Source organism: Mixophyes fleayi, chromosome 5 (assembly GCF_038048845.1).
Source record: "Mixophyes fleayi isolate aMixFle1 chromosome 5, aMixFle1.hap1, whole genome shotgun sequence".
Classification (NCBI taxonomy): domain Eukaryota; kingdom Metazoa; phylum Chordata; class Amphibia; order Anura; family Limnodynastidae; genus Mixophyes; species Mixophyes fleayi.
In genome coordinates, this window is record NC_134406.1 from 35,881,307 (window position 1) to 35,907,357 (window position 26,051).

General features: G+C 39.4%; 1 protein-coding gene across 4 annotated transcripts in view; it reads left to right on the forward strand.

Moving 5' to 3' along the window:
* SVIL (supervillin) overlaps window positions 1–26,051 on the forward strand; it is a 158,243-nt gene that overhangs the window by 122,084 nt on the left and 10,108 nt on the right. For 3 of the 4 annotated variants that reach the window (XM_075212021.1, XM_075212023.1, XM_075212022.1), the window contains exons 18-34: window positions 1,408–1,455; window positions 1,898–1,975; window positions 2,900–2,968; window positions 9,087–9,237; window positions 10,490–10,579; window positions 12,301–12,387; window positions 12,989–13,166; window positions 16,310–16,482; window positions 17,691–17,846; window positions 18,378–18,514; window positions 19,224–19,371; window positions 19,475–19,620; window positions 20,735–20,910; window positions 21,855–22,002; window positions 22,524–22,800; window positions 24,067–24,215; window positions 25,784–25,889. In XM_075212021.1, the coding sequence (XP_075068122.1) occupies window positions 1,408–1,455; window positions 1,898–1,975; window positions 2,900–2,968; window positions 9,087–9,237; window positions 10,490–10,579; window positions 12,301–12,387; window positions 12,989–13,166; window positions 16,310–16,482; window positions 17,691–17,846; window positions 18,378–18,514; window positions 19,224–19,371; window positions 19,475–19,620; window positions 20,735–20,910; window positions 21,855–22,002; window positions 22,524–22,800; window positions 24,067–24,215; window positions 25,784–25,889 (2,317 nt within the window). The remainder of the gene's footprint in view (window positions 1–1,407; window positions 1,456–1,897; window positions 1,976–2,899; window positions 2,969–9,086; window positions 9,238–10,489; window positions 10,580–12,300; window positions 12,388–12,988; window positions 13,167–16,309; window positions 16,483–17,690; window positions 17,847–18,377; window positions 18,515–19,223; window positions 19,372–19,474; window positions 19,621–20,734; window positions 20,911–21,854; window positions 22,003–22,523; window positions 22,801–24,066; window positions 24,216–25,783; window positions 25,890–26,051) is intronic. The other variant, XM_075212019.1, reaches the window with a different exon arrangement.

A 26,051-nucleotide genomic window follows, 5' to 3' on the forward strand; every position in this document is an offset into this window, starting at 1 on the left:
CAGAGTATGCATATTACTCAAGTCACTGCAAAAACTTTTAATTATTTAAAGATCTGCATCAATGCCCTTCTTCCTGGTCTACCCATAACCGGGCTTTCACCTCTACAATCTATTTTGAATGAGGTAGCTAGACTAATTTTCCTCCATAAATTGATATTCTACTGCAGCTCTGCCTACATTTTTGCCTGGATTTTTTTTTATCAAATCCTCCATATACTTTTCTTCTACTAACCTATGAGGCCTTTAATAAAACTCCACTAACATACATCTCTTCCCTTGTGTCAGGTTATGTCACTACTCGATCCCTCTGCACCTCTCCTCCACACTCATTTCCTGCTCCCATTGCCGGTTATTTTTTTAGGCTTTACCCACTCTGGAATTCCATCCCTCGTATAACTTGGCTTTCCCCTAAAATTTCAAGTATTCCCTGAAAATTCACCACTTTAGTCAAGGTTATTAAATATCCACCATAGCTCCCTAAACTATTCTGATTACCACCCATCTAATCGGGTGACTCAACCTTTTTATTTATTCTTTTTATGCTCCACTAGCCTACTGACCTCCAAACCAACATTGCTGTGTGACTGGATCACACAGCCCCACAAAGTACGTTTCTCTACTGCCCATTGGTTGGACCTATATGTGGTCTGTGACCATTAGAATCAAACCCATGTTTTCTTGTAGGTTATAAGCTTGTGAGCAAGGCCTTCTTGCCACTTTATTTAATACCCAATGGTGTTTTTTGTTTTTTTGTTTTCTTCTCTTTTACTGTTTTGTTTCCAATTTTAAACCACTGGGATGTGTTTACTCTACATAAATAAATGTTGATAAAAAAAAAGAAAAGCGCACTATAACTTAAATTCGTTCAATTTTTCTGAAAATATGGGTCCTGTTTACAAAAAAGATTAAAACTAGCGACAATTTACACTATTTAGTAGTTGAGCATTTGCTGCTTTGAGTACATATGAAGATGGAAGAAAATATATTGTGTGTGTATAATGATTTTTTGTTTTTCTTTTTGGTGTTCTGAATTTATTAGATGTAGTATGTGGACAATTGCCATATCAGATCTTTTCTTGGGCATCTTCTTCTGATAGTTGATAGCCAGCACACAGTAAATATGTGTTGTCATTGAAATTTTTTTTTTTTTCGAGACTACCAGGATTGTAAATGACTGGTAATATGTCCCACATGTCTGAGCTGTAGCAGTGGTATTTGCTATTAAGCAATAGCTCCTTTTGAAATACGTATAATTAACACTGCTTTTAACCCCTGATTTATGAAGAGCCATTGACGCACTTGGCTCTGTCTTTATAAATGTAACCATGTGATCACAAAAACTGTGCTGGCTTTATTGCCTGGAACGTCAACCTCATGCCTCATCACCCTGTTTGTTTCGACCTGTAGGAAGAAGGAGATAATAAAGATGATTATGTCCACTGTAATCAGCTGTGGGTAAGCTGGACTATGCCATAATTGATGGAAATAGTGTTTGCAATATTGGCTGTGTGCTGACATATGCTTTTTGAGGCTTTTGAAGAGGTGGCACCAGTGTTTTGCTAAGTGTTCCTGTGACATTTTATACAATGCTTCATTGAATCATTAGCACTAGGCTACTTTTTCGGGATACCTTTTTAAATGGTGGGGGTTTCTTACAGGGCTGGACTTGGTAAATTATCAGATGATTGTATACACCTAATTATAGTCACACACTGCATGGGCATGGCCTTTGAGAGTACTTGGGATCAATTGACTACTCTTTGTAGTCCAATGTTTTAAGCCATGCCTGTGCTAAATACTGCCCTCTACTGCTAGCTGGCTATACTGCAGAATTTGTATATGATCTGACAAATCCTTTCTCCTAATTATCTTGCTTTGCTTCTGCTTCTGTCCATAGGAACCTGTCTATGCTTCTATTTACTCTCCTGCTATACCTGCTGCCTATAAATGCCAGTATTTTATTCCCATACATCAGGTGAGGAAACCGTGTGATCCTGCATATAATACCAGCACAGCTTCTAGTGCAGCACCTGTGTGTTCTAGAGCTGAAACTAAACAGTTGGGGAAGGGGGCTAGAGACCAGTTTGCAGTTTGGGTCTTAAAATATGGTCATAGGATTTTCTGATACAGGGTGTGTACATCCGTTTTCCCCCTCAAACCTGTAATTCCTATTTAAAAATAAATTCTCACCAAAATCTTTCACTTATACCTAAAGTCTTGTTATAGTCTGTTCAAAGTACACGTATGTCTTAAGGTCCTTTTGAAGTTAATTCTTACCCAAAATGTATTATTCTGAATGGCAATAATACCAGCTTGTAAACTGAATCTGTGCGCGTGTCTTTATTTTTGTGGTGTCTTGTGTACGACATTAGCTGTTCACCTGAGAATGCAGCAGGCTATTTGTTTAGGTATATCTCAATGTTCAATGCCCCATAAATGTTCCGTTCTATAAGAAAAATGATGATGATCCTGCCTTGCATGGTGGCACATCTATATTGGCTTTGTATTGACTTTTAATGATCTTCACAATATCTGAAGGTTGCAATGTTATACTGCAGACATGATTTATCAGTAGGCTAAGCTAGCTCATGTCCTGGACCCGCTTGACTTGGTACTAACCGTTTAATCTGTCCTTTAGACACCTTTAAGCTTATGAGAACCATACTTGTTGCTTCTCCCCTCTCTGATTGCTTGTAACTCCCATCTTTTTTTCACCTGTAACCCTCCCCACTAAGTGTCCTCATGGGAACAGAGATGCTTTTCTTGTCTTTGTGTATGTGACATACCTACTGCTCTGGCTGGTGCAAGTGGGTGGCTTGTTGGCATGTTCTCCCTTTCCTACACCTCACTTCTCTTTCTGCTTTCTTATGTTTCTGTATTTTGTTTCTTTACTTTCAAGGTCAGTAATGATAGCATGAGAGTCTCAAGTCCGGTGACGTTTGCTGAACCTCATCCTTGGAGATGGAAGGTGAATTTAGATCAACATAGCGTAATTGGAAAACTTTACATTATTATTATCCTTTATGAACCTCCACAACACTGTGCAATGGGGTGTAGAAAGAACTACAAACAGATTGCAAGCTGTGCAGACTACAAGCGAGTTGCATAGGAAGGTAGAATGAGACCGAAATTAAGTGGTAGGGAAGAACTACCAATGGCACAAAGAACAGGTCGTACAAGTTGCATAGGAGGGAATGGGACAGACCAGGAAACATTGATGACTGCCGGTGCTCAGGAGCGAGGGGCCCGTGGTGCTGAAGGAGACATGGTTAGCATAGGAGCGTGGGTGGCTATTAAGTTGTTGAGAACTTGCATACTCTATATGTTCTTCTGGAATATGTTTGAAGTGTACTAGTGACATTGTAGAGCATCTTTGGGCAACCCGTGGCGGCTCTCGGTGGTTGTTCAAGAATAACTAGAGGGCAGGAGCTTACCTGAGTCTGATTAAGAGCAATGTAACATCATTTACTGATGAAGCAAACAGCCTTCTGTTCATATACTGCTTTCTTAAATTATTCAACTTACCTGTATATTGTTAATATACTCTAGGCCCTATTCTAACTTTCTGAAGGAACTATGAATACCTTTGTCCTTAGTTCATTGCATAGAATAGTGTTTTTAAAGTGTGCTTGGCACAGATAGTTCTGTCTTGTCATTTGGAGTAGATTCTGAACATCCCAGATTAGCTCTCCTTCCATCTCCCATACTAAGCTAGATGAGAGCGATAAAGGTCACATGCCATGTGTCTAGACTTCACTGGTATGGGCTGCGCTCCATCTACTTACAGCCTTTGCCCAGGAACATCAGGATGGCGTTGATGCATTATTCTTTACCTCCATTGCGTTCTTATAAAGGGATTTGTGCTAGAAGAGTTCAGTGTTTAGATGTGATGGGTACATAATGGGATATTGATGGTTTCCCTCTTCAGTTAAATTTAATTCATTTTATGTAGCATGTATATTTTATATTCTTAAGGCAATAATATATAAAAGACATTTGGGGGCGGTAATTAAAATAAAAGGAGAAAATAAAATTGCTGTATTAAGCCTGCCCCTGTGGCTTTGCACCCAGCACTGGATCCATTGATAACCTTCATGGTCGACCTCAGCCTGTGTATGTATAAATTTGTGTTCATTGGTGTTGTACACCACTATGTGTGCCTCTGTTGTTCATACATGTGGCAGTAGAAATCACTGGTCAATCTGCTGTGTTCTGAAATGTGAATTTAAACCGTGTCGTCAGTAATCCTGATGCCAGAGCAAGTGTTTATCACAACAATCTTAATGCTGATTTTGTAGCTTCTTATGCAGCAGTACCCACAATGCCAGTAGATGCCAGTGCGTTCCTTTTAGAAAACAGAATAGCTGAATGTGACTTGGGATATAAGCAGTAATATTGGTATACTGGTATTCTATAATAAACCTTCCCGTCATCTAGCAGAATTGTGTAGGTCTGATGACTGGGAATGGAACACTGTCATTCAGGAGATACCCCCCCCCCCCCCCCCCAATATCCCTGCTCTTTGCCAATGGTTTGTTCTACTGCTGCTGTTAGCAGGACCGTTTAGGATTTCATGGCTCTTAAAACTGTTGTTGGTAGCAACTGCCTATGTGGCTTTAGTGATCAGATGCTATGTACACAACAAGTGGTGTGATTCAGTAGCTTCAGTAAAACCAAATCTTCTAAAGTCTTGTTGATATCTTCTGATTGGTGAGGATCCTGGATGTCTGGCCCCCATGTTTCTGCTAGTTGGGGAGAACATGGCGATAGAGATAGAGAAAATAAAAAAAAATTATGTATATATATTTTAGGACAGTGGAGTTATTTAATGAGTTGAAAGGGTGACGCACTGTTCTTATAAATAAGTTTATTAAGTCTGTTACAAGACATAGTGCTGATGCTTGCTTTATGCAGTCACAAACTATAGGACAGTGGTAGCTAATCCGATCCACTTCAGGGGCAGCATGGGCAGACCTCTCTACCCTTCAAAAAGGCCACGCTTTACCCTTAACCTCGGTAATCGGATAAAACAATGCATTTAATCAAATAGACATCTATCTGTAATAACCTATCAACAGACATTTTAAACAAGTGTTACAAGCTGTAACAAACACATTTGACAGTAATGCAAGAAGGAGCTGTGGGCCGCAGGTAAAAGACTAGGAGGGCCGCCTGCTGCCCATCGCTATTGAACGGCATTTTAGGCTATACAATGTTTGGAGAATTTTTTTTCCGGAGAGGTGAACCATTAGTTAAATATACATATGTACAGATATTCATATATGGATAATAGGAACCCACTATTTTGCATACAGTAGGTCCATTTCAAATGTCTACATTTTATTTGTCTTTCCATGGTGACAAGTCTGCCTGCTAACAATTATTAGCTTTAGCTTCTAGCTTCCAGAGAAGTGTTGCTGAGAGCTGGCTTACAGGAAGTTGGCTGCAGTAATTCAGGCTATGGAGCTGTGTAACAGTGGTGGGCGCCTATACACATGAATTGGGGCGTGCAGTTACTCATGTCATGTTCAGTGTGCGAAGAGTAAAGAAATTCTGTGATTTTTAAACTTGTTTATCATTTTCTTTACAAATGTGACTTATCCATTCTGAAGAATACACCACATTGTGAATATGATTGTGATGTAATTAAGTAAACATATTTGGTCACAGTAATATTTGCACGAGATTCTATACCGGCTTATTGACATGATGAATTCTGGGTGAACTCTGTGTTCTGTGGTGAATTAATCTTAGTCCTTAGGCAGTTGTTCCAGATGTTCTTGCATATAAAAATTGTTAAAACCCGACCAGTTGAGGGAGATTGTGGAAATGAGTGTGAAAGTGTTTAGGGACCAGAAAATAATATTTGAGGTGGCCTCCTGCAAAACACAAGATAACAAAATATATTTCAGAACAATTTGACTATGGACGCAATTTTTTTTTTTATCATAATCAAATCTTAGAACATGCAGACAGTTCCCCTGCAATATTTGCCTGGGTGTCAGATCCTAAGCATTGATAAATAAATTGGCCTTAGTGTGTGTGTGTGTGTGTGTGTGTGTGTGTGTGCTGATTGTAGGGAATTTAGATTATAAACTGCAACTAGAGCATATTTTATACAAATCGTTGTACAGTGCTATGGAACTACACTGTGTATAAAGAATGCAGTTTATTTTTACCATAATTAAATCGTAAACATTCTTCTTCATCATTGATCTTGTGGAACGAGGTTCAGATATATATGGTGTAGTACTGCAGAAATCACACTTTGAAGAGCTCTCCCGTACTGAATTCATTATTGGATGCAGCCATTTATTAGCTGAACCAGTACTCGCAGACATACAGCCCAGGAATTATATAGGAAGCAGTGACATTGCTAGGGCACATATTTTCATGTCTTTGTATGAAGTGCCTCAGGGCTGTGTCTGTTTCCTAATGATGGATTGGTGGGTTATACTGAGGGACATTGGTTCAGCCTTCAAGATGGCTGCCTCAGTTGGGTGTTGGCTGGTGTACTGTAAAACTAGAGCACACACAGACAAAAGAAGATTTGTAAATCAATTGAATGGTTTCAGACATTAAACTTACAGTGACAAGTCCTCCCTCCTCTTCCCCTTTGTATGCTGTAAGAATGTTGAGGTCATGATTTTCATTTTTGTTCTAATTGAACTTCCTTTGTGAAGAGAGAAGTCAGGGATGCGCTCTTCCTGTTATGATTACCGTCTCATTCTGTCAGAGGGAGCCCTTTAATGTCCTCCAGAGAGAGACATCACTGACAGCATAGGTGTGTGCAGTGGTCTACTGATGAGGTTTCTGGCAGTGTATGTTAGAACTGCCTGGATTAAAAGCAAAGTTAACTTTGCAAGACTAGTTTATTAGTAACTACTAATAAACTAGTCTTCCTTAGCGCAATAGACAGTGGTAATAATGGGTAGTGTGGCAGCACTGTGGTTCATGCCTTGAAGGCCTCGTTTGGGGTGTTGGGGGAACTGTTTGCATGGAGATTGTATGTTCTGGATGGGTTTCCTTCAGAACCTAAGCATTGACAAGCAGTTTGGCCCTAGAACATATCTATGTATTGCTATATAGTGCTATGGAACTATACTGTGTATTAAGAATACAGCTTATTTTGCTAGGATATGGACTAAATCTGCAGCTGTGTGCTGCTCTGCTTTATTAAGTTACCAGTAATTAGAGGATGTTTACTCATTCCCATCAGTATGCGTCTCTGTGTCCATTGATTAAATAATTTACATTTATATAAATGTGCTCAAGTCGTCCTCATTGCTAATCCCATTGATTGCCACTAAACCTTGCATATGTTGGTTCACTACGAAAACCATTGTGTAACAATCACAGTTGTGTGTGAAGATTCCATAGCATTAGGGTAACCCTTCTAGGGGAGAGAAGAAGCAGACTGTGTGTGATGTATAGCAGAGGGCTGTTGTGACTCTTCTGGCAGTTTTATTCTTCTTCAGATTTGGCTAGGAGGGTAGCAAAATAAACCGCATTCCTAATACACAGTATATTGTGTAGGAATACGCTGTAGTGCTCCCTGTCTTCTATCACTGTCCACTTTATGGTCTGAAGGACTCTTGACTGTCGTGTGTTTGACATCAGAAGAGTCTAAATGGAAAGTGGTTGCCAACATCAGCCTTGTCTCAATTAATGTTTGTTATACGTTCCTGGAACCTCTGCATATATTTGTAACCATTACTACTGATTCTTGTGTAAAGAAACTTTCATGAGATGTTTCTCATTTAAAAACAATACGTATTTTATAAACAATAATATTTTAGTTGTATATTTGTTAAAAGCTGCTACTTGGTTAAGCCCGACCAAACTTTCCTCCATTTTCACTTTGGCCAAGTAACAGCTGGCTGGATAAAAGTTTTGTTGACATTAAAGTGTGTGTAGTGTGTAGTGTGTAGTGTGTAGTGTGTATGTGTGTGTAGTGTGTATGTGTGTGTAGTGTGTGTGTGTGTGTATGTATGTATATGTGTGTGTGTATGTATATGTGTGTGTGTGTATGTATATGTGTGTGTGTGTATGTATATGTGTGTGTGTGTATGTATATGTGTGTGTGTGTATGTATATGTGTGTGTGTGTGTATGTATATGTGTGTGTGTGTGTATGTATATGTGTGTGTGTGTATGTATATGTGTGTGTGTGTGTATGTATATGTGTGTGTGTGTGTATGTATATGTGTGTGTGTGTGTATGTATATGTGTGTGTGTATGTATATGTGTGTGTGTGTGTATATGTGTGTATGTATATATGTGTATGTGTGTGTGTATGTATATATGTGTATGTGTGTGTGTATGTATATATGTGTATGTGTGTGTGTGTGTATGTGTGTGTGTGTGTGTGTGTGTATGTATATGTGTGTGTGTGTATGTATATGTGTGTATGCACTGTTGAAGGAGGAAGCACAATCCGCTTGCTGCAAAACATTTACTTTCTCGCTCTTTGCTGCAAAATGATTAATTAAACCATTGGGACAAAAATTATTCTAAAATGTTATGGCCCACACCGCGTATTGCAGAAATTGAACATTCACATCATATAAAGCTGCTTAATCACAGCCAGAGTTTGACATGTCCCCAAACCATAATAATTGGCTGGAATATGTTCCCTAAAAACTAAAATGTGGGACTGTGGAGTATGAGGCTCACATCTTTATTTTTGTGTCTAATGGGTCTTCATTTTGTGTTTGTTTGTTTGTTTTTTTTGTGTGTGAAATAATTGATTAAGCTATTCAAACATCTTGAAGTCTTACAAACCACTATTTTTTGATTATAGATTATATTAATTGCCTTTCAATTTGTAGTGATTTGGATGAGTTAAAATTATTGTATCATTAGAATCTGAATTATATGCAATCTAAACAATTTTGTTTGGATTTGTTTTCAGAACTCCCGCACATTGAAAGAATTATCTCAAAATCTTTCTAAGGCAATCCATCAAAATATTTGTGGTGTGGGGGGTACATATTTTTACAATATATGTATTATAACAGCATGAAGATTTGCCCTAATAGTCTGTGACTTTTTTTTTTTTCCTTTCTCTCTTTCCCTCCTTCAAAGCAGAGAGTGACTGACGGCAGCGGACTACAGATGAGCATTGAGGAGAGGAAACAACAGATTACAGTTAGAGAAGAGGCCTGGAAGTCTAAGGGGATTGGAGCTTTCAATGACTCTACTCAGTTTACTGTGGCCGGGCGCATGGTTAAAAAAGGTTTGTGTCTTAAACACCATGCAGTGTGAAATTACTTTATGTACCTTTAGATTGTACGCTCCTGTGAGCAGGGCTTTCTCTCCTCCTGTTTCCACCACTTTTAACTTTGCTCTCCAGCTACTCAGCCCACCTCCTCTTGGACCTTCTGCCCTCCGACTCCTCTCGCTTCTCTGTTCCTCTCAGTGGCTCTTAACCTGTCATCCGCGCCCACCCCTTTTGGGCTCAAGTTACCAGCCTGTACTGACCCTCACCCATTTCTCTCTAGATGTGCTTTCAGCTTCCAGAGTTCTAGTTCTTACTGTTAATTGTACTGTGCTGTTTCACCTTGTACTGTGCTATTGTTTGTCCTTGTATGGCGCTACGGACACTTTGTGGCACCCTATATAAAAATTAATAATAGTGGAAATGCAGTTGGGTTTCACACACTCAGTAGCGTGACATTTTAAATAATGATGAAACCATTAGGTGGCAGCACATAGTCATTCCCATCCACCTGCTATGGGGTCTGACGTTGATCACATTCTGTGTTATTGAGCAATTGACTTCTCTTCTCTGGACATGTGGTCACACAACTACTATAACTCCTGGTATGTTGGTAGATGGAAGACGACTGCCATTGTCTTGTATGCTTGGTTATCTTCCAACCACACTATCTGGCTTCAGTGATCTCGGAAGTGGACTGTCCATTTTGCCCAAACGCTGAATGACCCACGTGTGGCCAAATGTGGACAATGATCCTGTTAGTTTGCTCTCCGGCCGAGAAGCAGGATTGCAACATGTGTGGTCAGCTTAAGTTGGTGTATTTTGCTTTCTATTGGGTTTTAAGTAAGGGATTCTTGCATTAGAACTGGAAGGGCTTAGAGGGAAGTAATGTAACTCTCCTACTGGTACTGCATTTCCCTCAAACCTAGTGTAGCAACAGACAACCAGCTGAGTACCAATGAATGTCTCTCTGCCCTGAAACCCCCCCCCCCCCCCATTACCTCCCCTGCCGCCTTACCAACAGAACAGACAATGCTGGGACAGATGTAGTCTGCAGTATTCTGTGGGTTTATTTACCTGGCTAAAAAAATGTTAAACTTACAGGAGAGGTCATTGAAGAGTTATCTGTAAAGTACATAAGTTTTGGCATAAGCACATGTCTCTCCTGAGACCATCTGTTAAATAGATGGTCATGCAGAATAATTGTCGTCAGCATTGTATATATGTGTAATTCAATCTGTGTCAAACAACTGTATTTCCTCTCATGTAGGCTTGGCCTCGCCTACAGCTATAACGCCTGTAGCCTCACCATTGGCTCTGAAACTGAAATCTACAAATATCGTCTCCAAGCCTTCTGAAGGTACGTAACCTACTAAGCCAGACATGTATTTATTATGTATCTCAGTGTCCCATTCTTACAGAACTCATTGCCTACAAACTGCAGAAGCAGTGAGAGATCACCCAACCAATTCACTAGCAACAAGTGACTTTATTTTTGGCTATTTGTATAATGCCACCATATTCCGCAGCCCTCTCCAGAGAATATTGAATCCTTCATCTCTCTTCATGGCCCATTGGCGCTTACAGTCTAAATTCCCTATCACATCATGGGTAGATGTTTGTTAAAAGCCAGTTGACCTACCAGTACGGTTTTGTGCCATGGGAGGAACCAGAAAACCTGAGAGAAACCCTCACAAACGCGCAGAGAACATATAAACTTCACACAGATATCACTAAGAGGCAGCAATGTTACCCACTGTGCAAAGTATCACTTGAAGCTCTACTGATTCCAAGCCATTTAAGTTATCCTACATTGATGAGCTCTGAGAGTGAAACAGAACTATCTGTGTTTCTAGCTCTGTAACATGCTGTGTGAATCACAAGCTTTAGTAAATGGGTGCATGTAACTGATTTGAATATTCTTAAGGCTTTGGCCTTTCTATATTCAGCTAATGGGTACTGATTTGCGTGCAGTATTCCAGTACAAGGTGTCAGAGGAGATCTTGGTTTCAAACATACAGGGTCTGATTCAAGGATGACCATTTTAATTTTTTTTCAATTGGATGGAAATTGCCCTAAAATACGGCGGTATTCATGTACAAGCGGATCTGAAGAAACGTTTCCAGTTGAATCTGGGTACGTTCTGTGTATGCCACTTGCTGTATGCAGTCAGACACAGCACACTACAGGTTATACACAATGCATATGTACAATATAAAGTCCCACCAGAAAGCACAGAAGAAAAATTAAATACATTAACACCTGTTAATATGAAATACATTTATCAGGATGTTAATGCCCTACTGTACATATATCTGCAATTAAGAGCAACTGTAAAAATGCATTTTAAGTTCTGGCATGCATACGTGACCGTCATCACTATCCGTCAGCACTTACACCTGCCCTGTAACTGGTGCAGGTCATGCAGCTATAAATAACATACCTGAGAGATGCCCAGAGCTTGAATTGGACAAATGTGCGTGCGCTTGGCTCGCTCTTACTGTACATTACCTATGTGCATACGTTCCTTCCCTTCCCCGTTCTGACCATGAAATTGTAGGCAGTCGTGAGTGTCCTTTGCATTTTGAAGATTAATTGCTTGCACTCGTGTTCACCGGCATATAGTCCATTTCTGAGCATGCCCAGAGCAGTTTTACGCATTATACGGCACTTATCTGCATTTACATTCCTTACAGAATCGGACCCTCAATACTTTACATAATGCAGCAGTCTCAGGGTGGCCTAGCGCCCCCTTGAGTTCATAATTTTTATTGTGTGATTTTATCACTCTATTTCTCAGTATGTGTGTAATGCTGCTATATCTGTCTATAAAGACAAATTATTTATTATTATTTTTTTATGGCTTCTATTCTGTATACTTGGTCCAATTACAGCAAGTCCTCCATAGATGGAGTTACAAATGGAAATGTACCTGCTGTCAGTATTCACATCAGGATGGGGTGTTTCTTTTACATGACTGAAACATAGTAAATGAGCCAATCAAACCCACATTTTGAGGTACAACAAAAAGGACATGATTTTTTTTTTATTTATTTTTTTTATTGTTTTTCCTCTCACTAGAAATTGAAGCCAAGCCGGATATGCCTTTGGAATCTGATAGAAAATTGGATAAATTAGAATCGTTCTTGGGAAGACTGCACAATAAAGGTCGGTGTTCTACACCTAATATTTAATATTTAGTGTCCATTCTTGCATATTAAAGCTTAGGGCTTATGGTGAACAGTATTTAACTGATAGTTTTTCTTCTTATCGAAGTCTGTTCAGTATAACATGCCCCCGTCCCTTTGGCTAGAGTTCTTGTTTTGGTGAATCATTCATCACTGTGAAACAGGGAGTGTACAGAACCATAAAGCTCCATAGATCATTGGCTAGGTGGTGGTTCATATATCGGCGTGGCCAGAGACTCAGAATAAGGAAGTTAACACAAAAGTAGATGAGTGTGCTAAAAAATAAACTAGGTAACGCATTCTAATAACTTACTAGAAATCCACTTTTTTTTGTTTACAGTATTTTTTAGTGTACTTTGTCTAATTATATAAAACATATACTGTTTCCCTTTTTTTTTTTTTTTTGTTAAATTCAGTGTATTTTCATTATTGCTGATGTGGGTATGCCGGGCGTTCAAAACCAGAAATAGAATTTGGTCTGACACTAAAACAGCCTTGTTTTGAAGTTTTCATTTATTTTCCCAAGAATCAATCAAGGAAACTTCTAATTTAGATGCAATTATTTGTTCTTTTTCGGCCAGTGGGAGGACTGCAGGACACAACTCTGGCAGTCACCAGTAAGTCGGTGAAAGAAGTTATGAAGCTCGATGACGATGAGACGTTTTCTCGCTTCTACCGTCCGCTGGAGTTCTCGGCCAGCTCTGCGCCATTTGACTTCGATGAAGATTTTGATATTTTGTTTAGCTCCGAAGAACCAAAGTGAGTAAACCTACTTATTGTTAAGTTGTGTGGAGTTTTTGATTAATAATGATTATTATGACTTTGACTTTAATACAAATATCGGATCCATATCCAAAAGTTGCAGCCAGATACTGCATTGAGACCCCTAATTTGCTAATTTAATTTGAGCAGGAGTGAACAAAATTACAAATCTTATTGGCAAGTTTAATTCCTCGAAGTGCACGAATGTCATGCAAAAATGATTTAAACCAAGTGTAGTTTATGTAGTATCTAAATATATAATAAAATATATATATCCAAGATTTATGTCTATTACAAATAAAGTAAAAATGAGTCATTTGAGCTTGCATTCTATACATTCGTATTATTCCCCGATGTCGTCTTTTCAACTCTGCATATTATTTTTGGAAGACTCTTTACTGATTTTGTATTTTTTTTATCTTTATACCATATGGAAGTAAATTACTATGGACAGTACATTATTTTATGAGTAATCCAGGATGTTCTAGTGTTTCGGCCATTTATCACTCCGAGCACTGATGAGTAGCACCATATAGATTGTTTACATTAATAGTCTTACTAGTGTAATATTACCCATAGCGGCTCTGCAGTCTTGTTTTCTCAGTCCTCTTCCCATGCTGCTCTGACCCCCGCGTATCGTATTGCAGCACTTTTATGTAAAGATGGGTCACTGTATTTAGCATCATCCCTCATTCCACCCCTGTGGCTACCACCGGCAGATATACATACAGCCCCAAGCAAGCCTTTACTGCACTCATTTCCAGCCATTACAAAGACTGCACAATACGAAGGTTACTATGGAGAACTTAGGGTGGTCCATATATCAGTCTTATATTATAAAGTGACTTTAGTGTAAATAGGGTGCAAAGCTAGTGAGTAGCATTGTGACCTGGGCACCTTATGTATTGAGAGGTGTAAATTTAGCAGTGTTGCCTCTAAGAAATATTTTCTGAAAATTAAGATCTGACTTTACAAGTGCAGGCACTCCTTAAATGCAGTTGTACCAGTATCACAAAATTGTCTGCACACTACCATATAATCTTTTGTACACCTGGGGGTAAATTTATCTAACTGTGGGTTTGAAAAAGTGGAGATGTTGCCTATGGCAACCAGTAGATTCTAGTTATGTAGTACATTCTACAAAATGATAACTAGAATCAGGTTGCTATAGGCAACATCTCCAAGTTTTCAAACCCACAGCTTGATAAATTTACCCACTGGAGTATCTTTCTTTCTCTTTGTAGTTTTATTCATATTTTTTTTTGTTTTTTTTTTTATTTCTACTGATTGAAGGGAAATGCAGTAGGGCCCATAATAAAAGTGTGTATATATATATATATATATATATATTATTTATTTATTTATTTTTTATTTTTTTTTCAAATATATTGTATTGAAAGTTTTACAGTTTCAACAGCATACAGGTTAGACTAGGAGTCAAACATTTTGTTAATAAAAGTAAACTGATAAGTACATTGTTACGAAGAGATATATCAAATGAATTGAAAGTGAAAAGAAGAAAACAGAAGCAGAATGGAAGGGAGGGGGGGAGAGGGGGAAGGAAACTCAGCCCGGCATCCTGATGTCAGCAAAGCGTTGAGTAAATCATTTGCAATCGAGGTAAAAGTATATATTTTTTTCACCTTAACCTAAGCTTGTCCATGGTGAGGTTGTGATGTATCTGGTTTTCCCCTCTAACAATATGGCAGCAGAGCCAGGAAATGAAATGAATGAAACCATTTCTGACAAAGCCAGAGAAGCCTTAGTTTCAGAAACATGACCATGCTCAGAACAGTGAGGCCGCCATATTGTTCCTCCATTTCAGCTGCTTAGCCATAAATTGCATATTTACACTTGTGGTTTGGAAGACTAAAACACCCATATATCTCCATCCCTCCCATAGTTCTAAATAGAAACCCTTTTTTTCAATTGCATGTCACACAGCCTGGTGCAAAACTATTCCACAGTTTGGCCTTGATACCAGTGGCGGATCCAACATCCTCTGCCCGGTCTCTGCCGACAGGGACAAGCATAGAGTATGCAACTGACAGAGAAAAAGGGGGCTGGGCACCAAATACTATCCCCATCCCCCTAAGAATCTAGATCTAGGTCCTCCACTGCTTGATACCAGTAAACGTTTCATGAACATTCCACTTGGAAGTCAGAAAGATGCAGCATTCCGTTTACTGACCGGTAGAGAAGGGCTTATAAATATGAACCTACTGAAATAAAGAAGTATGAAAAGTAAAATATTTTCATGGGGGTGGGAAGGTTCTAAGTGTAGGAAAATAAAAAAATGCCTTTCTCATTTAACATTTCTTATATGGTACCACACAATGAGTGTCATGTTTTGTATTTCCTTTCAGTGTAGCCTTGTGCTAAGTGATAATCATGAGCTAGAGATCTTTAATATAAAATAGTGCTAACCCCCACTTAATATTACATACATAGAACAAATAAATCTGTCATGTATGATCGAGTGCAGGCTCCACTTTACTTATTTGTTTCTTTAAACCTCTCATACTCTCACCCTCTGGTAGAACTGCACAGTCCTGTGAAAGGGTTGTCGGGATTATCTTGTGAACATATTTCTCAATATGAAAACTGTTGCTGTGCTTTCCTGAGATGTGCTCAGTCTTTACCATAAGCCAGCGGGAATTGCATTAATGGATATTAAATGTCATCCATGTTTTATTGCTTGTTTTGACTCTCTAGAAGATCAGTGTCTGTTAATAGTGCTCTGCAGAAAGGGCTATGGCATTCTTTTCATTTGTTTACAGGCACACAATGTAATCAAGGCATTCAGCTGGTCTGCTCCATTGCGGCTTATAATTCATGCCTTACCTTAAATGGATTATACTCCCCTTGTTCAACACAAGCCAGAAACCATGTGACACTGCAGCTGATCTATTGTAATTGTATTATGGCCTAGGAGTGATACTATAAGGTTTATAACCACAGGTCAGCTCATGTAATAAGAGCAGTGTTTATAGGTCATCTGATAATTTGGTAGTCAATGACTAACCGAAGTGTAGAACAATTAGCTCCCAGCCACCATTAGCAAATTGGACGCCTGTGGAGGGCTGAGCAGAAACTCAAGTGATTGTATTTTTGTGCTTTCCCTCATGATGTAAACCCAGGTTAACCTCCGCTGTTGCCGAACACAAGCGTGCAGTGAGACCAGTGCGCAAGGTCCAGGCTTCCGGGAACCCGCTGAGAATGCTTGCCGCTCGTGATGACATTTTGCAGGAGTACACGGAGACCAGATTGAACGTGGCGTTCATGGAGTCCAAAAGGATGAAGGTGGAGAAAAGTATGTATAAACCTCACCATGAATGTGCCTCTCTCACTGTGGTGGTTAGACAGTGCTGGTTCATGGCTAAAAGCGGACGGACGGCCCCACCTCTGGGGTTACCAACATTTTTGAGACGCAGCTTACAGAACATTATGTTCTCCAGGCATTGGCCTTGAGATAACAATCTGTCTTTGTTATGGAGGCGCCTGTTTTGGTAAGCACAGCGCCTGCCTGATCATGTGGTGCTGTCATGCTGTGCTATCCCACTCGCATACATCAAAGCAGAATGATCAGAAGACACCATCTCAGTAACGGGAATGGTCACTGTGCTTCTATTAATCAGGAGGAGGTTTGTGTAACGCAAACCTTCCTGACCTTGGAGACACCTTCAACGTTGTTTTATAGTGTTGCATTTATTATTTTACATCAACTATTGGTATTTACTTATATGGCGCCAATCATATTATGGAGCGCTGTACAGAGAATGTAGTCCTTCACATCTGCCCCTTTGGAGCTTTGTTTATATTCCCTAACACACACATTCACGCTTACTAGGGTCCATGTCAGAAGCCAGTTATCCCACCAGTTTGTTTTTGGACCGTGTGAGGAAACTGGAGCTCTGAGGCATCGCTGTGTTACGACGATGCCATGGAGGCGGCCAGAAATCTACAACCGGGGGAGAGCTACGTGGTCCTTCTCTCTGTTGTATTGTCATGTATTTTATTTCATAGTGACCACTCTACTTACATATGTAGAATATACACCACTACAGTTTGACAACTTTCACTTACATAATACAATATAAAAGAATAGAGAGAGACGCATTTTTAAAGTTTTTCCCCTGTAATACTGGCCACGTGCTGCAATATCCCTGCAGATATCTGACACTTGTCCCTGTATCGCAACATGTGAGATAAAAAAAAAACCTAGCACAATGCCTAATAAAGACCAGCCCGCGATGCCAGAAGTGATCTGGTTGAATGGCTGGACATGTGTGGTTAAATTGAACAGTGTTCCGGTCAGTCTGCTTGTGTGTAGACAGCTTAAGTTTATGGAGCAAGTGACAGTAGCTGGCGAGGTGTGCTGTTTGGAAGCTAAGCTAATAAAGGTAGTCATATTTGATGTTCGTGCTAGAAACATTCTATATAGGAAATTAACTATTAAAATATAACGTTTCGTTAGAATCCACAAAAAGACCCTTTTAACTTTCTTCATTTCTGTTTTAGTGTCAAAAAATTCTAATTTCTCTGAAGTGGCCCTGGCTGGACTGGCGAGTAAAGAAAACTTTAGCAGCGTCAGTCTGCGCAGTGTCAACCTTACAGAACAACACTCCAACAATAGTGCAGTGCCATATAAGAAGCTTATGTTAATACAGATTAAAGGTATGCAAAGAAAGACTGGGTCATTCAGACTTGCACAGATTTATTGCCTATTATTATATCCCGATCTGGTTTCTCTTTTTTTTAACCTGCTTACAAAGCTCACCAGTACAATGTCATTGTTTGCTTTCTCTTTCCCAGAACCCTTTATTTCCTCCCTGAAAAGTGTAACTTTTAGAAAGGTGCAATCTTCATATTAAGTTCTCAGATATTCATCCATGATGAAATAAATTCACGATTAACAATAGATCCTTTCATGCTAAAACAAATTAAACTCAATAAAAAAAAAAAAACCTGCGCCCTCCACAACAAGAAACTATTATCTTTTATTTGGCTGTACGAAAAGAACAGAGAATTAAATTGCTTGCAACAAAACTCAGGATCGCTCTACCACTGGCTTCTTTTAGTGAATGTTTTATAGACTGCCATGTACTACTTACTCTGCTATAAATCATTTGTATAAAGTATTCTCTGCTATGTATTAGAGACAAATGAAGCACATGATTCTATAAATAACTACACGGTTTTGTTCAGGACGCAGACATGTACAATCGCGGTTGGTTGAGCCTCGAGCTTCCTCCCTAAACAGCGGTGACTGTTTCCTGTTGATCTCCCCACACTTCTGTTTCCTTTGGGTTGGAGAGTTTGCAAACGTCATTGAGAAGGCAAAGGTTAGTGTCCTCAGATGTTGACATCTCCTCACTCTCCTGCTGTGGCTGAGTGATTGTGAATTGTCCTGGCACTGGTATAGATAACTAGGGATGCATTGTCATCTTAACTACCATATAAGGCACCGAAGAGACTGATTTATGTGTCCCTGCACACAGCACGCAATCACTTTAAAGCATGTGTTCTAGGACCAGGAAGTCCTTAAGGAAGGATGCATACAGTAGTTGCATGCTATTAGTTTTTAATTAGCAAATGCTTTTCTGTCTCTACAGCTATATGGGAAAGGGGCTTGCAGTGTAATTTGGTTTCATCCAGTAAACCTGTTCAGAAAACTGCTAACGAGCTCTCCTTCCCTCTTCTATCCTGTTGCAGCAAATTAAATTTGTTGTAGATTTAATACAGAAAAGACGGTAAAGTAGTTTTGCTGTAGTGTCTGTTTGATTAGCTTCATGCACATTCAGTGGAGGAAGTTCCCACACTTCTTGCTGAAAGAACCTTTAACTTGTATTCAAGTGAATTGTAAAATTCAATTTTCTCCCAGACAATCTACACCAAAACAGCCGTGAGGGTTCTAATACAAACCCTAGGGACTGTACAGTCCATGTGATGACATAGATGTTTATAAAATGATTAGAGGTAATTCTGTCTGTTTACCGATGATTTTTGTTTTCCTAACCTTTGTGGCTAAAATGTCCTTTTCTTCTTTCCTAGGCTTCAGAGCTGGCCACCATCATTCAGACAAAGAGGGAGATAGGCTGCAGAGCATCGTATGTGCAGACTATTGAGGAGGGGATAAATACCCATACACACGCTGCTCGAGACTTCTGGAAACTTCTAAGCGGTCAGACAGAGTATCAAGGTGAATGTTGTATAAGACTTAGGGAGAAGGGACTAAAAATCCTCGAAGTAAAAAAAAAATAGCAATGGCAGTATCGTCATGGTGACCACTTTTTTACCTGCAGATGCCGGAACCCCGGAGGAAGACGAACGCTATGAGAACGCAATCATTGAGACAAACTGTATCTACCACTTGGTGGATGATAAGCTGGTCCCTGTTGATGAATTTTGGGGTAAAGTCCCCAAGTGTTCCCTTCTACAGTCTAAAGAGGTTAGTGTTCACTATTGTTTTAGTTATTGCGTATGTATAGGAAAATAAAAATAAAGGGTTATTGGGTAATTTCTACCTGAAGAATGTCTTTAAAGACCTGTGCTATTCATTTTCTCTGCACTGTTCACCAGTGAACGATACTGGTGTAGAGGTCCTTCATCTCTGTGCACACTCTACTGGTGCCTCTGCACAATCACCTTACTAAAGCGGATACCGGAACATGTTCTATTTTCCTCACCCACCACCCTGTTGTTTTGCCATCCGCTTTGGTAAAGCAAGGAGGGATGGATTATTACTGAATAAAATAATCAACATGAAATAACTGGAATGTTTATTAACAAATTGTGTTACTAATACACATTCCATGCAGTCTTTAACACCTCAGGTTGTCATGTTAGGTTGGGGATCTAATTAAGTAGACAGGGTATGAGTGACAGTTTTGCATACTTTCTTTGTAACAATGAACTGTGTGAATGTCAGGATAACACTGTATTTAACATCCATGGTTCATAGCTTCAGTTTTGGTGTGTAAAATAGTGAGCACCAATCTAAATGATCCCTGTCCCCTTTGAACACGCAAAGGATTGGAAAACTTCAGATTCTAGTTATAATTTATTTAGTACATTCTACAAAATGACCGCTAGAATCTGATTGGTTGCTATAGGCAACATCTTTAAATTTTCAAACCCGCATTTTGGTAAATATACCCCAAAGCCTCCAAGTTGGACAGAGATTGCAGTTCCTTGCTGGGGCCAAACAACTGGATCACATGGGGAGGAATTGGTGTGATCTGCTAATGGCTGCCCACGTCGGCTGATCTTAATCATCCGCCTATTATTCAATTTGCCTCAGATTTTCTTCAGACATAGTGAATATTGGTCCACACCAGCCTCCATCCCTGCATGTGTGGCCAGTAAAGCACAAGATGGAATAAGGTATCCTTGCTAAATGAACGTTATTCTGTTTTTATTTTTTCCTGCTTAAATGATTATTTAATGTAAAATGAAGTGTTTGTGTTAGTGGTCCTTTAAAAACATTGTGCTTACATTTTATGCACAATAGTTAAGTGTACAAAATGTCAGTGTTAATTATTTTGTAAAACCGATTCTTGCAGGTGCTGGTGTTTGATTTTGGCAGTGAGGTATATGTGTGGCACGGGAAGGAGGTGACGCTGACTCAGCGAAAGGTGGCGTTCCAGCTAGCAAAACACCTCTGGAACGGGGTCTTTGATTATGAGAACTGCGATATTAATCCTCTAGATCCTGGAGAATGCAATTCTCTTATACCAAGGTAGGGAATCTATATGCAGATTCTGAGCGTAAACTTGCTATTCACATGCGTTGTTTTCTATGTCTTGTTGTTTATGCAATGTTGGTGTGTTGATTGTTTTCTTGCTTGGAGGTCTGTTTTCAACATGGTAGCTCCTGGTAATGGATGCATGTGATGGAAAGATAGGAAGGGTTAAGTTGTAAAGAAGAAAATCTAGTATTGTTTACTATGTGGAAGAAGGCATCTTACAGATTACCATGAAAATATATTTATACAAATTGGGTCAATACCAAGATTTCGCTAATGAGCTTTGTGTACCAAGGGTCATTGAAGGGAAGAAAGACTGATCACATCACCACCTTTGAAAGGGTTCTTTACTGTAAGGGTGGTTAAGCTGCTGATCCCTTACCACATGAGATGCGTGATGCACAGTCACTGAAAGAATTAAAGATTGATTTCGGTTGGTTTCTTAGAACGTATTGGTCACTGTTATTAGTAGAGGACATTATGGGAGTGACTGACCCACTGACCCTCTCCTGCTAGGCTGAATTGGCAACTTTTTTTTTTTCTTCTATAAAGCAGCGCAATTGATCCATCGATTTCAAACTCATATTTTGTTTTTGTTTTTTCTTTTCAACCTTACGGTCTATGTATTGTAAATATTAAATGTCTATGAATGGTGGAAGTAGCCATTATGTGGACTGAACAATTTTCAAGGACAGGCTGTCCATTCATTAGGAACCAATGAAACGCGTGGCCTTAAGTATTGCTGTTGGTTTCTATTAAATGGTTTAGGCTGCATTGTAATGATCATTGGTTCTAAACTGTGTGTACAATTGGGGACCCTTTCATGTAAGCAATTATAAATATACAATTAAGCCGTCTATAAATAATGCCATAGCTTATATAGGATTGTTTAATCCAGTGACACACATCAATCTAACGACCGTCATATCTGTCTCCAGGAAGGGACATGGGCGCCCAGACTGGGCAATATTTGGTCGGCTGACGGAACACAATGAAACCATACTGTTCAAAGAAAAGTTCATGGACTGGACAGAAATGAAGAAACTCGCTGAGAAGACTTTGTGTGAGGAACTCCCAAAGCAAAAGGCAAAAGCGCTAGATCTATATAATATGTTTAGCACCTTTTTATCTCGGTGACCTGCAGGTGCTGGGTGTATTATTACTATGTATCTGCACTTCCCCAGAGACTTACATTATATTTTGAGACCACCACACTCGTGTATATATATTTTCTGTTATCCCTGAACATGCCACTTTTTATGTTTCTTTAAACTGTCAATTTTGTATCTGTTAAATCAAATGACTGAATTCTCATCGTGGTTTAAACTGATAGAATTGCACTTTTTCTCAACAAATTTAATTTGCTTAAATATTATTATTTCAGCAATCGGGTTAAAATAAATTACCTTAAATCTAGTGGACTTCCAGCCAGTGGAAAAACTGTAATTGTATCTCCTGAATCATGGTGTATAGTCTAAATGACACAGACTAGACATATTAAATTGAAACAGAGTGCTTTGTGTAGTACTGAAATATCAAATTAGTGGAAGTACCTGCAGTCTCCTCTCTGGAATCTAATCAGCTTAAGTATCCGTTTTGTGTGACAGGCGGAAAAGCAGGAAGACGTTAAGGCGTATGATGTCATGCTGATGGTCCCCATCTCCCAGGCGGCTGTAGGAACAGTCTTGGATGGGTTTAATGTATACCGTGGCTATGGGCTCATTGAAGGAGACGATGGGAGGCAATATGAGATAACGACTGTATCGGTTGATGTCTGGCATATTTTGGAATTTGACTACAGTAGGCTGCCGAAACAGAGCATCGGTCAGTTCCACGAGGGCGATGCGTATGTGGTGAAATGGAAGTACTTGGTGAGCACAACAGGTAAGAACCGTTCAATAGCCGCTTATCATGGAGTATTAACGTGGGTTCTGTGGATTGTCACTGTAACACAATTAGAAAGGTTTTCCATGATTTTAAAAGTTGATTATAATAAGACCTGATTATCCCTGTTGATCATTATATGCGGACACCACTAATATGGGATTTGAATCAATAAATATAGTCCTCTGTTTTGAAGAAGAGATGCTATTGCAGTAACTGGACCCTGACCCTAGAACAACTGGACACAATCTATGTAAAATCAAGATAGATATATACAGGGTTACATTATAAATATATTACATTTTAAAATATTTAAAATCAATACTTTCATTTAGATCAACCATATATATAAGGCACAGAATATGTAAAAATATCAAATTATAAATGGCAAAAATTCTCAAATTAAGATGGTCTAATTTGAGACGTCCAAGTATTGATGTTAGTGCGCTCGGTTTCAGGCCGTTACAGCAGCTGTACTTCTGATGATGATCTGAGTTCCACAGTCTGTTTAGTATGTCGTTCATTGATAAAGAAATTTCAAGGTAGTTCATAAAGTCAATCAATGCATACAGAGCTGGTCCCCAATTCTTCCTTTCCTCTGTTAAAAGGATGCTGTTGGTTTTATTTCTGTGGTCCTCTTACCTTTCTAGATGTACGGATCCCAGAGCTAGGCTGAAACCGCAAGAACAGTATATATACTGTCACCACAACAGTAAACTTTGTCTACACTTTTTAAGATCTAGGAGCCTCTTTGTTAGTGCACAGCGGTCCGTATCATTTATCCTGCTTCACAGATTCAATATTAAATTAGTTGTGGTAATAAAGTATTGTTACCAACTATTGTAGCTATCCTTCAATGTAGTGATTGCCCAAATTATAGTACTCACAAGTAAATTACTTAAATACAACGTAGGTTTTCCTTTGAAAGCATAAAGTTCCACTTTAGTATTCATACCATGGCCTCAGGGTTTATTTAAAAAATCCAGCATGTTTCTACCCTAGACAATCTAGTAAATTGACCTGCTCTCCAGTGTAATTTCAAAGCCACTGGAAATGACTGACTTATAGTCATGTGAAAAACACAATGTAAGCAGGTAAATGGAATGAGTGCTAGAACGTAAGGGTGTGTATTCTACCTGCTACCTACATATAGTGGAGACACACAACCCGTTGATTATCTGCATCCACTATGTAGGTACATTTAAGTAGTCTTTCAGATAATCAAATTTTCTGAAATTTTTCTATTTCATTCTATTTTTTACATAGTTGGACAACGGCAAAAAACAGAACACGTACGAGTGGCTGGAAAAGAGAAGTGCGCTTACTTCTTCTGGCAGGGCCGACATTCAACTGTGAGTGAAAAGGGCACGTCTGCACTAATGACCATCGAGCTGGACGAGGAGAGAGGAGCACAGGTACATTACTTTTCCGGGCATATTGCTTTTTTACATTAGTGATTTAATTTCGCCTAATGCTCATTTTATCTGCAGTGAGCAGTTAAGCCGTTGCAGAGTATTGAACACAAGAAGGAAATGCTTTCTGTTATGTAGTGGGTATTGAATGAATTGCCTGGGGGTGCTAGGTTTGTAAGTTTTGATGTCACTAACCTAGTAGAGCGCTACTGTACAGTGTAGGCTAATTGAGATGAATGTGTACATACATTACCTGCATTAGAGGCATTAGGAATACTGTAACGGGGACATCTGTCTTGAATCTTTAGACATTACATTTTGGTAGTGTAAACTGTTCTTTTTCAGACTTCTATTGCCGTCTCCTGTTTGTTCATGTTCAGCATCATAGCATATAGCTTTTAGAAGATAATCTATTCACTGCTCAGTTAATTCCTCCTCTAGCAGGGGCACAGGTGGTCGGTTATGTTTCAGCCCTAGGAGGCAGGAAACTGTAACATCTTTGCTGCCCCCATCCTCCTAATTTCTTTTTCAAGTTCCTTTTTTCTCATTTTTACCTAATTGAGGGATAATTTTAGCTGTCCTCGGAGTGTGGCATTACGGTTATCCTTCATGGTCTCCATCCTCCCATATGTACCTGCCTTCAGTCACTGGTCAGTGGACCATTGGCTACCTAGGGTTAGTAGAAGTTTCAGCTTCATCGGTCCTCCTGTCGCCATCACCACAGTATCCCAAACATTGAAGCCTGAATTGTGGCCTTGATACCCTTGCCAGGCTAGGAGCCTGCCAGACAGAATTTGCTTTGAGCAGTGAAATGGAGGGCAGTGCATTCAGTCTCAGGGGAAGGCTGAGCACATCATCTGACTCTTTCTAGGTGGTGGTCTCAACAAACAGCAGCTGCAGTGTGAAGGAGGGTCCTGCAGGGGTGTGTTCTTCTAGAGGACATCCCCTGGAGACTCACTTGAAGGATGCAGGGACCTGCACATGGCTCAGTTGGACAATAACCAAAACAACTGTTCATGTGGTGTGAATCAGTGTGACTTTCAATCTGTACGATACTGTGACTTCTATAGCCTCTATCCTGTACTTTAAAATAGATTTATCCTGTCGTAACCTCCTGTGTATCAGTCACTCATTGGTTCAGCCTCCCAGGGGACATAGTGGTATCAGCTGATGCCTCTATAGTACATTTTTGTTTCTGTGCTTTTACATGTCCTGAAGGTATTATGTGATGGCAAGTTTAGTGAACCCCAGAACCAGTTTAAAAGGGACTTTACAACTGTAAAATAGCTGATATTCAGTCTGAGTGGTCTGTACAACCTAATAATTGGCTTATGTTAGTTCACAGGTGGTGCTTCAGCTGCTGTAGAACTAAAGGTCCCATCATACTTTGTGTGAGAAGCTGTCCGTACATGCTACAGCGTCTATAGATTCACAGCAGCTGAAGAGCCACATTTTGCACAAACCTGATTTACATGTACAAGCGTTAAGTCTGCAATTTGTTTGTTGTTTTTTTTTGTATTTTATTTTGCTATCTTTTTTTTTAAATAAATTCCCATACTCTATTCTTCCAGGTCCAGGTACTTCAGGGGAAAGAGCCTCCATGTTTTCTTCAGTGTTTCCAAGGGGGAATGATTGTCCATGCTGGGAGGAGAGAAGAGGAAGAAGAAAATGCACAAAGTATGTCACTTTTTTTACTATTTAGATTTAAAAAATAAAAATATGGCGGCTCTTGTGTTGCTCTTGCAGCTGTGAATGACAATTGGGGTATGGGGGGGACCAGTCATAAGCCGCAGTGAACAGATTTCGGTCTGTGATTTGTCTTTCCGCTTTCACACCCAC